We start from the raw sequence: 17613 nt of genomic DNA, 5'->3' as shown, positions 1-17613 counted from the left end.
TATTGCAGCCTGTCTGTTACCCTTCCAGGTCTCAACGCTGAGGTGGTCTATTCTCTGCCTGACTCTGCCAATGGACACTTTTCAATTGAGGAGACCACAGGGGTGATCCGCCTGGAAAAGCCCCTGAAGGATTCCCAGCACTCAGCCTTTGAGCTGACAGTCTGTGCCACCGACCGCGGCACCCCGCAGCCTCTGTCCTCCCTGGGCACTGTCACTGTCTCTGTTGTGGATCTCAATGAATACCTGCCTGTTTTCCTGGCCCCTGAATATGTGGCCATGGTAAAAGAAGACGTGGCTGTGGGCACCGAGGTCCTCAACTTGTCAGCCCTGACGAGGGACAATGCAGAAAACACAGAGATCAAGTATGAAATCGTGAACGGCAATGACCACGGGAAATTTCAGCTCAACTCAAACACAGGTAAAATGATCTTGTGCCCAAGCAGGTCCAGGCTGATCCAACATCAAAGGCTGTCTTTGTGTGCATCTTCTCTGGTTCTTCTCCATTTGGCTCCCACTTCTGCTCACGTCTGTCTTTACCCAGCACAAGGGTAGGGAATACAGTCTTCTTTTCTACTTCGAACTTTGCCATCCAAGTCACTTCAGGAGTGATCCAACTTTTACTGAAATTAATGGAAAATTCCTTCTATGTGTCTGAGGCCTGAGACAGGTCCATGTGAATGAGAGATACATGGAGAACTGGATGAGGAAATTTTCTCACTTCAAAATGCAGGAGAAAGTGGTTTCATTTAAAAAGTGTTTCCATCAAAATCCCAGGAGGAACCTGCAGCCCAGGGTAACAGGTAGCTTTATTGAGTAGCACTCAATGAACATGGATAATAGCACCCTAACCATGGGCAGGTGTTGAGCCACGATTACAAGCCAAATAAAGCCCTATTCTGTTTGCATAGCGATGTGATAAGAGCTGTTATCAGAAGGCCAGTGTTAACTCCCTGAAACGAGCCCTTGGCTGTATCAGCAATGGCCTTCTGCCCTTGGCTGTAACATCCTCATCCTCTCTGGTCACAAAGCTCTTGCTAATTCTTCCACATCAAGGTGGTCAGAGTTAGGTCAACTACACTGTTTCAGCTGGCAGTTTGGCAGTTTCTTTGGCATATCTGCAGTATTCCAAGAAATCTCACATGCAGTTCATTCAAAGTATTTCCTGTCCTTTCCTCCCTGTCTGCCAACATAGGTGCCTTGTACATCAATGGGAGCCTGGACTTTGAGGCCAGCCATGAGTATTACCTGTCCATCGAGGGCACAAGGAAGGGCTCAGCCTCTCTGAGCGATGTGACTATGGTGGTGATCAACATAACTGACATCAATGACCATGCTCCAGAGTTCGTCCAAGATCCCTACTCCACTGACATCCGGGAGGACGCTGCCATTGGAGACATCATCCTCACGGTATGACTGACCCAGGCCAGCTGTCTTTGCCCCTTCTTTATTTGTGTTATGCAATATTCACTCCGCCTGTGCACTTTACTTTTCCTTGGACACAGTGACCTCAGAGGGCTTGTGATGTTTAGCATCTAAGATTAAAGCATGACTTTAAAAAAGGATGATTGGCAGAATTCCTGAGACTCCATAGAAATGGAGAACACTTTTTTCTTATGAGATACCTTAAAGTGAAAATTAAGGATGGGCTCAGGAACTTTGAGATCATTCCAAGAAAACAAAAATGCCTGAAAAAGGACAATGCCCTTGTACCCTGGGGAAGGCAGAGGCTCCTCTGGGCAGAATAGCAGAGCCCAAGGTGATGTGGAGTTCCCTGTCCAGCCTGTCAGCATCACAGGGATGGTAAAGTCAGGAAAGGGACTAGTAGAAAGCTGAGGAAACTAGGTTGTCTTGAAAAAAACTGTGGGATGACACTTACTTGACACCACCTTCCTTTTCCCCTCCTCATCTGAGACAAGCTCAAACCAATACAAATAGTTCATACACTTAAATGACAAAGTGGTCCTATTTCTCCATGGCATGTCCTTTTTGGCCCAAGGGTCCTAGCAGGGTTTCTTTTTTTCTCCAAACAGGTGTCAGCTGATGACTTAGATGGGTCAATGAACAATCAGATCACATATTCCATCGTGGAAGGGAACCCTCTGGGACACTTTGCCATTCAGCCCAAAAATGGGCAGATCAGCATTGCCAAGCATCTGGACAGGGAGGAGGTGAGTTTTGGAAAATGAGAATGGGAAGGCTGAAACAGATGTGTCCCAAAAGACTGAGGGAGAACAGCTTACTCAGCTACCTCCTGTTTCCTGAATTATTTACTCATGATACTGTAAGTAGAAGACAAGGCATTAATTTGTTTTCTAGAGTCACAGATGCTGCAAGTAGGAAGGCTGGGCTTTAGGAAAAGGCAGTATAGAATCATTGAATGGTTTGGATTGGAAGGGACTTTGAAGATCATCTAGTTCCAACCCCTTCCATGGGCAGGGACACCTTCCACAGCTCTGAGTTTTGGTCTGCCCCTCTGGTGTGTCAGGCTGGCTTGGTGAGAGTCAGCCCCAGCCAATATCGGGAATGTTCGTTGTGGAAACCAGCATAACTGGGTTCTGCTTCTCTGCACTAGAGAAAACGGGTGTGGGGAGGAGAAAGGTCACCTGGACCATCTCTCATTCATAAAACAGCAGCAGCTTGTTTCAGCCTGCCAGAGTTAAGAAGCCCTTGGACAACACTCTGAGACACATGATTGCTGTGTTCCAGCTCAGCTTATTCTGTGATTCTATGATTTTTAAACCACTATTGACAGGTGTTTGCCCAGCTTAGTTTCATCCATCTTTGCCAAGTTGTTTCTCTTCCCTGCAACTGTCGTGAGACTGATTTGGTTTAGCAATGAGCTTTGAGTGAGATTTATAGATGGAGAGCCTCAGCCAAGGGCAAAGCAGTTGAGCCCATGGTGCATGGCCTCGGGCATTTCAACAAACTGCAGCAGAATAAAACTTCAATGTGAAAAACCCACCACTCTGCCATTTCTCCAAGTAATCCTGCACTGCAAATCCTCCAGATCCCCAGTTACTCGCTGACCGTTCGAGCTACGGACAACGGCCACCCTGCTCAGTTCAGTGATGTCCCTGTGCATGTCCACGTGTCTGATGTCAATGACAACCCTCCTCGTTTCTTCCAGCTCAACTACAGTGTGGTGGTGCAGGTAAGCCAGGAGACAGTTTGTTCTCACAATCTCTCATTGCATTAAGGAGCTCATTCCTAGGCCGCTGTTGGAGCAAAGTGGGGAGACAGTGATGAATCATGTTGCTGCTTTGTGCTCTGCCTGTTCTAGGGCAGGGGTGGCATTTGTTTCCCTCTTCCTGATCCAGCAGCCCCTGGGGCACTGTAGGTTCCCCTGGGCCATTTCTCATTGTTTACCTTTCTCCAATAGCATCTTTCCCCATTTCAGGAGAATGCTCCTGTGGGAACAAGTGTCCTGGAGCTGATTATGAGCGACAGAGATTCTCCAGAAAATGGACCACCATACTCCTTCCAGATCACCCAGGGCAACGATGGGAAAGCCTTTGAAGTCACCCAAAATGGTCTGCTGGTGACATCATCTGTCCTGAACAGAAGGATGAAAGAACAGTACCTATTGCAAGTCCAGGTAGAGCATATGTTTCTGTCCTGGTGTCTGAATTCCCCAGCCAGCTTAAGTAGCAATAAAATGCGATTAGCATGACCCAGCTGAATGAAAACATCTCTGGCTTTGAAGAAATCCAATCCAGGCACAAATTGTGCAGCTTGGAGCCAACTCCAGAGCTCATTTCTCCACACAGTCTGCCCACAAGAAGCAGGGGGCCAGCTTCTATGTTGATAAAATCAGATAATATGATCATGAAAAGTACTCTGTCAGCAGTTTCCTTAGACAGATGCTTTCTCCATAATCATTCTAGTGAATTCCAATTTAAAGTGAGACCTGGATCTGGTCCTACAAGCTTTCTCTAATTATCCCTGTCATTTAAGAAGTGGTTTCAGTTCCTCTTCAAAAAGGATTTCTATTGTTGCAGAATGAATTCATTGTTTTTCAATGTTATCAGTAGGGGTAGTCCATTACAAACAAAAGGATAATAACATGTAAAGTACATACTTCTTCAGTAATGGCAGTTGTTGTAAAAGCTGGGTGCTATTATATTACAAACCTCAACCTCTAACTGCTTAGCATTAGGGAGAAATTTATCTCATAATCTGATTATTCGCATTTTTCTGCTTGAGGTTCCTTGACTCAATGCTAGACAGACATTGTCAGAGGTGGGACAGGGGCTTAAACAGCCTGGAAGGTGAGCGAATGTGTTGATGTGTGTAACTGCTTTACATCTCCCTGCACTCAGTTACGCATGGAACCACAAAGGTTGGCAACATCACAAAAAATTATTAAGCCTCAGGAATTCAGAGCCACTCAGAAGGTGCCTCAGCTGCTGCTGCATGCACAGGGAAGTGAGCATGACCCCACTGCTAACAGAAGGCCTCAATCAGTCAGCAAGGGATGCTGCCCTTTCTCTAGGGCCTTCTCCAGGCAGAGCTCCAACACTGCTGCCAGTTTTTCCCATTCCTTCTTCATTCCCTGCCCGCTGCCTGAGAGCTTCCACTCACTGCTCCCTGAAAGGCACTCTCCTTTGCAAGACCTCAGCAGTCAGGTGAGGTGACAGTAAGTCAGTATGTGGCTATAACAGATCCTTGTTTTCTTTGCCAGGTCTCCGACAGCGGCATCCCTCCCCTCTCCTCATCTGCATTTATAAATATCCAAGTGACTGAGCAGAGCCAATACGCCCCCTCAGCCCTTCCCCTGGAAATATTCATCACCACCAATGAGGAAGCCTTCCGGGGCGGCGTTCTGGGCAAGATCCACGCCACGGACCGGGACCCCCACGACACGCTGGTGTACACTCTGGTGGCACAAGTGCCCAAGGAGGGGCTCTTCTCTGTGGGGGCTGCGGATGGGAAAATCATTGCTGGGGACAAGCTCCCCCACGGCCACTACCTTCTGAACGTGACAGTGAGTGACGGGACGTTCACAACCACCACGAGTGTCAGTGTCCATGTGTGGTGCTTCACACAGGAGGCCTTGGACAAGGCAGTGGTGCTGCACTTCCGACACCTGTCCCCCGAGGAGTTTGTGGGGGACCACTGGCGCAACCTGCAGAGATTTCTGGGGAACATCCTTGTCACCCGGCGCCAGAACATCCACATGGCCAGCCTGCAGCCTGCAACTGCCTCTGATGGGGTGGATCTGCTCCTGGCTGTCGGAGAGCCACACGGCTCCTTGTACGAGCCACGGGTGCTGGCCAGCAAGCTCACAGGGTCAGCTGGGGAGATGGACCAGCTCGTCGGGCTGCGGATGAAGAAAGCCATCCATGTGCCCTGTCACGGGTCAGACTGTGCCCACCGTGTCTGTAAGGAGACCATCCAGCTGGATCCAGGCATGATGTCTACATACAGCACTGCCCGGCTCAGTGTCCTCACCCCACGGCACAGCTTGGAGCAGATCTGCTCCTGCAATGGTGAGCAGTCCTTCTTTGCAGCGTCCGACCCTATAAACCTGGACGTGTTATGTTTTCCTTCAGTATGTTATAGAGCACCTGGATTTTCCATGGAATGAGGTTACCCAGTGATCAACACCTCTGCCCACAATTTCAAAGACTCTCGGGAGTCAGAAAATTTCATATAGTCTATTTTTAAAAGTTAATCTCCTGTAGCATTTAATAACAGCAACATCTGTCTCTCTCATTGAGAAAAGTCACTCATACTTAGCAGGAAATGAAGGTCAGTGATCAGAATTTTTTATCCATGATCTCATGTGTTGATCCTGGGCCTGGCAAAGCGCAGAGTAACTGATAAATTTGAGGAAAGCCAAATAAAGTATATTTGTTATACTGGCTGTAGGATACTTCAAGAAATAATTGGAGGGAGCAGGGATCTGTAACACTAGGGCAGGAATGTAAGGATGGAGAAATTCAAGGGTGTTGTAGACCATGCTGAGGGCACCTCGAAGGACAGAAATAGCCATGCTGGTATTTCAGGGTTGCTTCACAGATGAGTACATAGAAGAAATACTAGGAGCTCCCAGTAGGACTGTGAGAGATGCAGTGCAGGGATCTATGGGTTGCTCTGGATGGGACTACTCCTGGACAGCTGTGGCATCAGGCTAGAGAAAGAGGTAAGGCTTGATACAATCCATAGGCTCGAAGTGCCACAAAGATGAGACCTTTCTTTCATTCTTTCAGGAACAGCTGTGAGGTTTGGGGGCCACAGCTACATTTGGTACCAACACTCCCAGGCTGGCTCCTGGCACATGCACTTTCGCCTCAAGACCCACCAGCATCATGCGGTCGTGTTCCACGCCAACGGGACTGACCACGCCACTCTGGAGGTGTGTATGGCAGGGCAGGGAGAATTCTCTCCACAGTTCCAAAAGCCTTACTCTCTCAGGGAAGGAAATCACAGAAAGAATATGCAAAAATATGTACCCTTAATAATTTGTGTAGCTGAAAGACTTGGGAAGACCAAATGAGAGCCAAGCATAGTTTGGCAATTGCTGCAATTGCAACTGGAAATTGTCCTCTGTACATGTAAATGCATGTGTTGATCTCTGGTGTGACTTCTGGTGAAGTCATCAGATACTCAGAGCAGGTCTACATCACCTTCTTTCCTCCAGCTTGTTTCTTCATTCCTCTCTTGCATCTCACCTCTCAGGACAAAGAATTTGTCAGGTGGAGTTGTCCACAGACCAGTCTGCTTCTACTTTAGCAAAGGGCATACCTTCTTCCATACTTCAAATTAAAGGCCCTGTACAATAATGGAGAGAAAAGACAGAACAGGAATCCTAAACTATATTTTTCATATACATACCCCTCTTTTATACCCCTTTCTTCAGATCGTTTCACTATTTTAGACAACTGCAGAGACAGGAACATTTCATTCTGATCACTCTCCTCCCTTCAACTGAACAATGAACTTACTAAGGCATTCAAAGATCGTCTCCCTCTTCCACTTTGGCAACAGAAGGAAAGCAGCAGATGACTAAAGAATAGTGGTTTTGTTTATTCCTCATCAACTGAATTCAGACTAATTGGAGACTAAGATCACAGGACATGCTTACCAGTTTACAGAGATTTGTCCTTGAGACTGATCACATTGAGATATACACACTATGACCTACCTCGAAGTGTTCATCCTGTCCTTGGATTCCCCCATCCCTTCTCATGGTTTCACAACCCTATCTTCCTGTTGTGAAACACTTTTCTTTCCACTGTTACAAAAGACTCACATAGGCAGGGAGCTGCACAGCAGCCAACCCCCACATATTTGCCTTTTGCACATATTCCAAGCTCCTGCTGTCACAGCCATCACTCCTGAAGAGCAGGAGCAGAGAAATATCATCCATATGTCCTGTACCCATGTCTGAGAGTGACTTTAAGCTGAACTGTAAAGGGCCAGTGAGAAAAACTTCTCAAGAAGTGTCTCAAGCTTTCTACCACATCTCTGGGAAGGAGAATCACCAAAGAGTTCATCAGAAGGAATCCAGCACTTTAGATGATGCTCAGGAAGTAAAAGATGGCAAGAAACTCCACTGATCCAGGCCAGCACAGGGAGTCAAGGGAGAAAAGCCTCATTATTGGTGGAGTTCAGTGAGCCCATTATCTCCTGTGCCCAAGCTTGTCTCTACAGGCTTTTCAATAGGAAACCTTCATAAAGCCACCTCCATAAAAGTGAATCATTTATTTCCTGACTCACTTTATTAGCAGCATCTTAGGGATAAAAAGGCTTCTAAACCACCTGGCCTGATAAAATGGAAGGAATCCCTCAAGAATTTAAACTTTGTAGACTGAAGTATTCCAGATATGAGCCAAAGCCTTAAAGGACAGTAAGTGATGGTCTGTAGATTTGATGAAGAAGATGAGCTCTCCCAAGAGCATGCATATCATCATTTTTCCAGTCTCTAAGCTCTCCTGATGTTCAGAAATAGGTTGCAGCAAGAGGATGGCAGACCAGGCAAACTGGGAAAGGCTTGGCAGCCTGTCAGTTCTTGCTCCAGGGAATCGAGTTCTCAGCTGTCTCCCAGCCCCAGAAATTGATAAGCCAAATCTACAGGCTCATCTGAAGTGAAATCATGTTTCTGCAGATGGAGTGAAGTGACAAAGTTCTCTGGTGTACTTGCCAATTGTGCAAAGGGATTTACACACGTGTTGCCCTGAGGCCCTTCCATGGCATGTGCCAGCTGCCTCTTGTTCTTCCTTCCTTCAGCAGTTGCTCTCTTCTCCCACTGGTATTTATTTACACCATGGGCTCTTCTAAGAGTTAACTGTTGTCCTGCTCTCCTTCAGAGTAGCCTCTTCACATTGTATGTGTATGATTGTATGTGATTTCTCAGAGTCTGTGTAGCCCATAATCATTCCTGCTCTTCTAACCCCTTCTAAGAAATCTCCTCACTGTCTCTAATGTCCCCCATGGACATCTCTCCTGCCTGGGATGAATTGCTTGATGTTACATAGCAGGCTCTGCAGGTTTTCCACACTTGATTCCATCTATTTTCTCCTTTTGCATAGGCTCTTGGCTTCTGTGAGAGAAAGGTTTTATCAACAAAGCACCGGGGAGGTAATGGTGAAAACGGAGTCTAACCCTGACTCTACCCTGAAACACCACAGCTAACTTTTCCTTTCTCTGTCCTATATGACTTTTAAAGATGAAACTTGTGCCAGAAATAGGAATTTCTGGTGTCCCAGTTTAATGCAGAAGATGTTGGTGTGGTTAACTTTTAGCGGTTCAATACCTTGTCTCTCTCCAGTCTGGTGGAGATCAAGGATTGGATTGCAGCACATATCAGTAATTTTGGCCTGGTTTTCCAGCATGGACACAACAGTAATTCCTTTCTCTGCCTCCCAAGTCCTCCTTTTTTCTCCGGAGAAAGCTGCCAGTGCTTCTCCTCAATAAGATTCTTTCACCACTCTCACCCCTGCCAAAGGGACAACTGCTCCAGCACCTTCCCCACCACTAATGAGACAGTGAGAACAGAACAAAAGCCACGTGGCCCAGAACAAGAGTCCATCTGTGACTGGTGATGCACTTATGGATAGTCTGAATGCCAGGGCTCTGATCACCCCCAGGAAGGTGGAAGAAAGAACAAGCAGCTGCAGCAGTAGCTGTATGATCCCTGTTACATGGAAAGATGAGATTCCCTCCTTGCATGCTGGTCAAAGGCTGACAGGAAGGACCACAGGTGAAATTGTGCCAGAGAGATGAAGGTGTTCTGCAAAATAAAGGAGTTGCAGTCACTAAACTGATGCAGGCATAGGTCAAAAAAGGTGAAAGGGGCTGCATGTGGTACTTCTTGGTATCAGAAAGTTGGGAGTCAGTGTGAAGGCCAGGAGAGAGGGGAACAAGCAGCAGGAGAAATGTTGAAACCCTTCATAAACAGCAGCCTAGCGTGTCACAGCTGCCTGTGACTTCTGTGTTTTACAGATGGTAAATGGAGTGCCTCAGCTTGGCTACAGCTGCCGGGGGAGCCCCTCTGGGAATGTCTCCTCCTCACGGTTTGTGAGTGACGGCGAGTGGCACTCGGTGTTCCTGGAGGTGAAGAACACTTCTGTCCGCCTGCTCATCGACGGCCTGGGAAACGCCTCCCTGCAGCTGCCAGGCACCTGTAGTGTCTCCCAGGGCAGACGAGACCTGATTTTTGGGGGCCTCCGGCAGTCGCTGCAGTCCCAGAGGGTCACACGGGGGTTCAGGGGCTGCCTGGACGTGGTTGCAATCAACGGCAGAGAAGTGGTTCTCCTTCCTGGGAAAGGGCAATCGAAGGAAGTCTTGGAGGAGGTGGGGATAAAGCAGTGTTGTTCCCCCACCGGTGCCTGCAGCAGCAACCCCTGCCTCAACAACGGGATGTGCTCTGAAACTCATGGAGGAGGTATGTGAACATCCCACACAGAGCTATAGGAGAGCAGTAGGCAGTGAGGAGGGCAAAGATGCAACAGCTTTATTCATCCCTGTGAAAGGGCTATTCCAGAGGGGAAACAGAGATCTTCTATCCCAGGGGACCTCAAGTGACTCAGTGCAGCAGCAGCTACAGGGTGTGAGATCATCATCCTGGCTCACACCAGTGGAGCATGGGCCCAGAGGGGAGGAAGGTGTTTCTAAGGAGTGTGCATGACATAGGAGAGCAGAGTGTTGCCAAAAACTCAAATGCACATAGAAATTCCACCCACCCCTCTGCATCCTTTTTGCTTAAGGAGCTGTTAACAAGGCTGGAATCGGGCAAGATGGGATCATGCAGTGATGGTATCTGGGCAGAAACAAGCCAAGATCTTGGTCTCTTCCCACTGCAGTGAGCAACTCCCCAGGGCTATGCAAAGGGATATGGGAAAACCGTAAGCTCAAATCCAAGAGTCCCAGGCTAATGTGGGGTGCACACACCCAAAAGAGGTTTGATACAGGCTCTGCCCTAGGCAGTGTTCCTGCTGCCCTGTTCCTGTAATCAGAGGGGCTCCTTGCAGTGAGCTGTGTCACAGGGACAGGGGCTGTGAGGAGAGGAGCTGCTCCCAGTGATGCCCACCCGTGTGTCCCTGCCCTACAACTCGTTGTAGCTGCCAGCACCCTGTAACACCCCGTCTATGAAATGGGTACTGCCTGTTACTCAGCCCCTCCAAGGGGCAGTGGGCTGCTTCCCACGCTGCTGCATGGGGCAGAAGCTGCTCCTGCAGCTCTGTGCTCTTTGGGACCCTTGCCAAAGCACACCCTGCCCGGCGAGCAAGTGAGGACAGAGGAGGCACCACCTTCTCCTGCCCTGCCTGCTGCCTCTGGGAACAAGATTCCCAGCCCTGTCGACTCAGCAGCTGCCTGGTTCAGGTGAACTTGTTTGACACCAGGTGTAAATGTACAGAACAGTTAGTCTGGCTGGCACTCACACCTCAGCCTTCAGACCCTCTGCACAGAAAATCTCTCTGGCTGGGCTGGAAGGGGCTCAAAGTCCACAAGGGAAAAACACATCTCTGCTCTTAGTCAAGGTATCCCCAGCTTTCATTGCAGAGAGACTAGAGAGTGATGTAAAAAATCACTCCCTTAATTCCCTCCCATAGTTTCCTTCCAGGATAAACAATTTCTCCTGCAAATTGACCATGAAAGAGCTGATGGGACATGGCCCCATGCAGGACACTGCTGCAGGAAAGGGATTGCCCAAGGGATGTAGATTTATGAGGTTGTCCTGGTTGCTTGGCTTCCCTGAGTGCCATGGGCTCAGTCCTGGGGTCCCCAGGCAGGCAGGCAGCAGAGTTCATGCAAAGCTGTGCCCAGGATCTCAGGCGTGGGATCACAGCACAGGCAGGGACTCGCCCGTGGGAGCCAGCCCGAGGAACCACGTGGCCATGTGAGAACACATCTGTGGGGAGAGGGCCCAGCACCACCCCAACCACAGCGCTCAGGACCACAAACACAAGTGGGCCCCACATCCAGGACATGTGTTTGGGCACACACAGCCCTGTGGGCAATGTCCAGCACCTGCTGCACCAGTGTCAGCACGTCCTTCTGGTACAGCTGCTGACACACATGTGAGAACAGGCCCAGGTTGTTTGCCCCATGCTCTAAAGCAGGGTTGTTGAGCTTGTGGATGAGTAGCAAAGACTTTTCAAGTGTGCTGCAAGGTGGAAACTCTGAATTTCCCGCACAGCAGCACCATCCAGGTGACAAGCAGGAGCTCAGCACAGCCAGGGACATTCCCATGCTTAGGGCTAGGCTAAACAGCAGCCAAAAGCACAAAAAGCAGGAGCCCCCTCCAAGTCCCTGGCTGTGCTGGGGTTCTCTCTGTCTGTGAGCAGACATCTCGTGTAAGCAGGAGAAACTCGGCATGTTGAGACAGGCACTTCATACCACAAGAACTCGCAGGACCAAAGGCTCCTGAGAACAACAAATTACAGGGGATTGCACTTAACAGAGTCAGAGACTGTGAATCAGCCAGCCAAGTTCCCCCTCCTTTATCCCAGATTTGTCCCTCAGCTTTTCCATGCAATAAGGCTGTGCCCTGACTGCATCTCTGATCTGTGACAGGAGAGGACAGGCCTGGCTTGTTGCTCAAACAGCTCCCTAATGCCACTGTGTTGCCCCACGGCCACCCAGCCTCCAGCAACCACATCACGTCCTGTAATGAACCCACCAAGCTTTCAGGGATGGCCTGGGTGTCCCAAAGCAGCTGCTGCAGCAGCAAATACCTGTGTTTGGGTAGCTGTGAGAGCCCTCTGTGGGGGCCATCAGCACCAGGCACTGCTCCTCCCTGTTCTTGCCCGTTTTTCCACACAGATACGTTCACTCTCATCCTCTCCAGGTTACACCTGCATCTGCCCCGGGCTGTTCTCTGGTGAGCACTGTGAGCTTGGGGACAGTCCCTGCGACTCCAAGCCCTGCCTGCATGGGGGAACCTGCACCCTCTCAGCCACTGGCTACTCCTGCCACTGCCCTGACTGGTACCTGGGCGAAAGGTAAGGCCTGAAAGGGGGGCTTTGGGACAGATGACATCCCACGGTGGGCTGAAAACATGAGCACTGCACGTTTCTGGGGCTCACCAGATCCACACACTCAGGGATTAATTGCAAACTGCAGGCGCCTGAGCATTGCAGCCGGCAGGTGTAGGAGGGCAGGGCTGAGCACAAATAACTCTGCCATCGTGTGGCCATTGCCCCTCTGTGCCCATCTCCTCTGAGCAGGAGGGAAAACAGAAACATCCCCTCTGCTTACAGGTGCTGTGGGGCAGTGCAAAGCCTCTCCTTGCTGGGGGAGAGTCTCTCCCCACACACTGCTGCTCCCTGTGACAGGAGCTGAGTTCAGCAGTCATAGGAACACTTTGGCTGTGGTGAGGGGAGCTCAGCTGTGATGGGGGACCTGGCAGCAGGGTACAGGCAGACACTGCACTGGGTGGCAGGAAGGTGACCTGAGGCTGGGGAAACTTGTCTGGCAGAGTTGTGAGGTGCCCCCTGCTTCAGCAGCCTGGACACCCATCCTGCCTGGTGCTAAAGGGACTGTTTCTATCTGGGACCAGCTCTGCAGGGTTCATGCAAAAGAAATCTCTGTCCCAGCTCACAGCTGTGATTCATCCAATTCAATTCCCAGCTCAAGACAGTAGGCATTACCACCTCAGCCCAGCAGCCCCCCCAAAACCCCCACCTTTCCTCCAGCCCAGCCTGGTCAGAGATTCCCACTGCAGGCTCAAACAGCACAACACCCAGTTCATCCTTCTGCTTTGCCCATTTAGCCAGGATAAACACTGCTCCTGTGGATCAAGGCAAAGGCAGAAATTATCTGTTCAGCTCTTGGAACAAAAGCGTGTAGCTGAGCATTAGGTGGCAGTGTAATACCTGACATCAGCCAGAGCCTGTGGGTGCACATTGCACATCCCAGCTCACACGTCCTAAATCAATGACTACATGAGCAGTGCAAACCTCACAGAGGTTTTGTTCATTTGTCCAGTAACGAGAACAACAACAACAAAAAAAAAAGGGAAGGAAAGCCACTAAAACACTGTATATTTCCCCGAGCGTGGGGAGGTCATTGCTGTTGGAAGGAAAGGTCCCCTGTACTGTTGGCAAATATTCACATTGTGTGTGGGGTGGAGCAAGACAGAGAATCATCTCAGTGCTGCAGATGCTCCATAAAATGTCAAAAAGACTCTTCAGCAAGGGTGTCCATTCATCACCTCACCTCACAGGGTAGTCTTTGTAGTATTTTCCCAAATGTTTGTTGCAACCTGCAGACAACCACAGACCATCCAGAAGCTCCACAGAGCTTGGAGGACATGGGAGACCTCATAAGTTAACACACCTCACACTGACCCTGGGCTCTCTATTTTAACAGGATGGGAGCATCTCTCTATGCAGCGTTAGCCCTAGAATTCCAAACACTCCTCTGAGACTGAAAGCTCCCCATTTTAATTTGGGCATACATCTGAAAAACAGGACCACACTGTAAAACATGGTCTCTTGAAAAGCATCATTTTATACTCAAGGATCCTCTGCCAGGATAAGCAGATAGCAAGAATCCATCGAGGGAGGGAGAGCAGACCAGAATAGAGCATCCTTGGGTGGTGTGAGCCAGTGCCTGAACAGGATGAGGCAGTTCTGGCTCATCCCAGACTGGCAGGGGTCATCTCCATCCCTTTCTCCCCACAGGTGCGAGAAGCTGGCGGAGGAGTGCCAGGACAACCCGTGCCGCAACGCCGGGCGCTGCGTGAGCAGCCAGGGCTCCGTGTACTGCATCTGCCCGTCGGACTACCAGGGGGATTACTGCACCCAGCCCATCATCACCCCGGCCATCGTGCCCACACAGTGGGCGCTGGGCCCCGAGGAGATCGCCGAGATCGCAGCCGGCGTGCTGGGCGCCGCCATCCTGGCCTCAGCCTTCGTGCTCGTCCGCAAGCGCTGCCGCCACCGCGCCAAGGCGCACAAGCCGGTGGCCCGCGAGGACCCCGACCTGCTCTCCAAGAGCGAGTTCTCCAAGAGCGTGGGCGTGGGCACCCAGCCCGTGCCCCCCATCGAGCTCAACATCCTCAGCGACGCCGCGCACAACAACCTGGACCGGGCCACGCCGGAGCAGCGCAAAGCCGCCGGCACCCCCGAGTTTGTCACCTTCAACTCGGCCAACGCCCCAAAGCACCGCGGCACCATCGTGTGCAGCGTGGCCCCCAACCTGCCCCCCGTGGCACCCCCGTCCAACTCCGACAACGAGTCCTTCATCAAGTGCACCTGGGCCAGGGAGGAGATGGGTCAGTAGCCACAGCTCCTTCTTGCTCTTACACATCCCTCTTTCGCTTGGGTCATTTCCCTTGGGAAATGGGTCTGAGGTTTGCAAACATGAGGGACAAATGGTGTTGGCCAAACCAAATCAAAGTGGGGCAAATACTGTCCCAGCCCTGCTATAGGGCCATCATTGGCTCTTTCCTCCTGCTTCACCAGTACTTCCCGGTTTTCTGCTTTAACCTGCTTAGTTTTGTACACAATCAGCAGGGAAAACATGAATGTATAGCAGGCTGTGATCCTGGGTCAAAAAACCCTGTAAAAGAGAAAAATTGGGGAAAAAATTAAGATCCTAAAAGCAAGTAGGAGTTTTAATGAAGACATTTGCATCAGTTCTCCTGAGTAGAGGGATCTCATTCTTAGAGAAACACCTTGAATGGCTCTGGACAGCAAGGTTACCCCATGCAGGAGTTCCTCACCAGACTAACTGCAGGGAAAGGGAGAGATCCAGGGGATCACCGGATCACTGCCCCAGTCCCTTTATAACATGAGTTTCTTGCATCCAAACACAATGATGAAGTGTGTCTTTTGGGTGCTAGAGTAGCGGATATCTGTAGGCTGCTGGGGCCACTGGCTCAGCACAGCCAGGGGTGATCTCAGGCTCCCACAATTCCCACATCAGCAACTATGTCTCCTCTCCTCCCCAGTCTGCCACATCTCCTACAGGCTCAGAGCTTACATAAGGAATTGGCAGCAGGGCGAGAGGGAGGCAACAACCACTAGAGCTGCAGCTAACACAACTTTCTTTCGTTCCAGTCTACCCAGCAGAAACGACCTACTGGCCCCCCCGGTACGTGTCATCGGATGTCCAGGAATATTCCCACTACGAGATCATTCAAGGCCCCCCTGCCTCTTCCTCTCACCCTCCTCTCCCTCCTCCGCCCCCTCCTCCAGCAGACACGGAGCCGGTCGCTCTCTACGGGGGCTTCCCCTTCCCGCTGGACCAGAGCAACAAGCGAGCCCCCATCCCGCCCCGCTACAGCAACCAGAACCTGGAGGACTTCCTGCCGCTGGGCCCCGTGGACATGGCAGCATCCCAGTGCCAGAACGAGTACACGGCCATCAGCTACTACCCGGCGCAGCTGGTGCAGGGCGAGGGGGTCCCGTACCAGCCCGAGCCGGGCTACAAGAGGGTCAGCATGCGCCTGAGCGTGGCCCAGCCCTCCTACGCCGACTGCGAGCTGGGCCACCAGCCCGGCATCCGAGCCCAGCCCGTCCCACCGCCCAACTACGAGGGCTCCGACATGGTGGAGAGTGACTACGGGAGCTGCGAGGAGGTGATGTTCTAACGGGGCTTGCTCGTGGGATGAGGAGAGAAGTGCATCTCCACGCAGAACAGAGTGCAGGGGGCCGGCACACACTGCTGAAGGGAGGCTTGTGTGTGTCCCCCTCGACTTCCAGCGTCCTCCCCTGCATGGCTGGGTTGTAATTTTGGCTGGATCTTTCCCCTCGCTGCCCTCCACAGCGCTCCTGGCTGCAAATGGAGGGGAAATGCTCCAGCCGCTGCTGGGACACGGAGGATGCTCCTGGGATGCCAGTGACTAACCTGCCTCCTCACCAAGGGGACTGCCTCAACACCATGTAGGACCACAGCATGCCACCTCCTCCCACCCCAGGCTTCCTGGCCACGGGGAGGATGAGGAGGAGGAGGGCAAGCACTGCAGGTATGGCAGCAGTCATGGTGGAGAAAGGTGTGAAAGGATTAGCAATGCACAGCCTGGCAGTGCCCCATGTGGGGTATAGAGGCTCCCTGCTCCCAGCTCTGGCTCCAAGGGCTTGCATCAAGCCAACAGTTTGTTCATGGAATGGATCAGCTGGTGCAAACCCTCTTCATGTCTGCTCCCTGGCACTGGGAGAGAGAAGAGGGAATGAAGCTGGTCCTACCAGCACATCCCTCACTGGCTAACAGAAGTCCAAGGGGGAAAAAAAAAAAAAAAAAAAAAGAAAACAGAAAAAAAGAAAAAAAAAAAGAAAAAAAGTCAATTTCTGTAGAAAAACCAAGCAACAAGGTTTGTTACAGCAGGAACCGCCCACAGACTCAAACCAGGCTGCCCAGCTGGGCTGTGTGCACACAAGTAAGGGGGACCCTGCCCCGAGAATTGTGTGCACAGCCTTGTCCCTGTGGCTGTCACAGTCCCACACTGAATATAGCTGTGCATGGTCCTGCCAGCAGCAGGGACTCCGTGCTGTATCCCAGAAAGACTGGCCAGCACTGCCTGGAATCTGACCAGAGAGGGGCACTGAGGCTACTGAGCATGGGTTTGCCTGTTTGTCCTTGTGCTTGGAAATGTTATCGTTTCTTCGTGAGAGGTTTTCTTTGGTTGGTTGTTGGATGTAACTTTTTTTTTGTCGTTGAATTTTTGGAAAGTATTAAAAGAGTTTGGATTTTTTTACTATTATGACTTTATTCAGTATCTCGGGGATTCTCTTGTAAATAGATAGGACATCCTTGCCTAGCTCTCACCAAGGGAATGACAGCTTAGTTTGGGCACCAAAAGTTTTCAGAGAAGTACCAAGACAGCAAATTAAACACTTTTTTGAGGCTCCTGTAAGTGCCAGAGGGATGAAGCAGACATACCCACAGTACCCTGTCTTGTTTTGGGAAACCATGAGCCTCCTGTATCTCTTAGCTCAGGAGTAAAGGGGTTGAAATGACCCAAATTGAAGCCTTTGATTTGCATCCCCAACAAACACCACTTGTTTTACCTCTCAAAGCTCATGCACTTCCACAAAACCTTTTCACCAGCTCTGCTCAGCAGGAAGCAGTCCCTGCCTAGATTAGAACTACTTTATCTAGTTGGTTTTATTCTGCTTGGCAAATCCCTTTGATCATCCTAGAACAGTGCATTTCTGTACT

The 17613-nt window shown here is 50.6% G+C and overlaps 1 protein-coding gene across 1 annotated transcript in view; it reads left to right on the top strand.

The window, feature by feature from the left end:
• FAT2 (FAT atypical cadherin 2) overlaps positions 1–17145 on the top strand; it is a 45307-nt gene extending 28162 nt beyond the window's left edge. Inside the window, exons 13-23 of the mRNA XM_066329562.1 lie at positions 29–418; positions 1193–1407; positions 2031–2168; positions 3008–3151; positions 3398–3595; positions 4682–5489; positions 6213–6358; positions 9448–9889; positions 12296–12449; positions 14070–14725; positions 15513–17145. Coding sequence (XP_066185659.1) covers positions 29–418; positions 1193–1407; positions 2031–2168; positions 3008–3151; positions 3398–3595; positions 4682–5489; positions 6213–6358; positions 9448–9889; positions 12296–12449; positions 14070–14725; positions 15513–16045 — 3824 coding nt within the window. The 3' untranslated portion in view covers positions 16046–17145. The remainder of the gene's footprint in view (positions 1–28; positions 419–1192; positions 1408–2030; positions 2169–3007; positions 3152–3397; positions 3596–4681; positions 5490–6212; positions 6359–9447; positions 9890–12295; positions 12450–14069; positions 14726–15512) is intronic.
• The last annotated feature ends 468 nt before the right edge of the window (positions 17146–17613 follow it).

This window comes from Sylvia atricapilla, chromosome 14, assembly GCF_009819655.1.
Source record: "Sylvia atricapilla isolate bSylAtr1 chromosome 14, bSylAtr1.pri, whole genome shotgun sequence".
In the NCBI taxonomy this organism is placed as follows: domain Eukaryota; kingdom Metazoa; phylum Chordata; class Aves; order Passeriformes; family Sylviidae; genus Sylvia; species Sylvia atricapilla.
The sequence above is the reverse complement of the archived record's forward strand: the minus strand, read 5'-3'. Positions and strand labels throughout refer to the sequence as shown.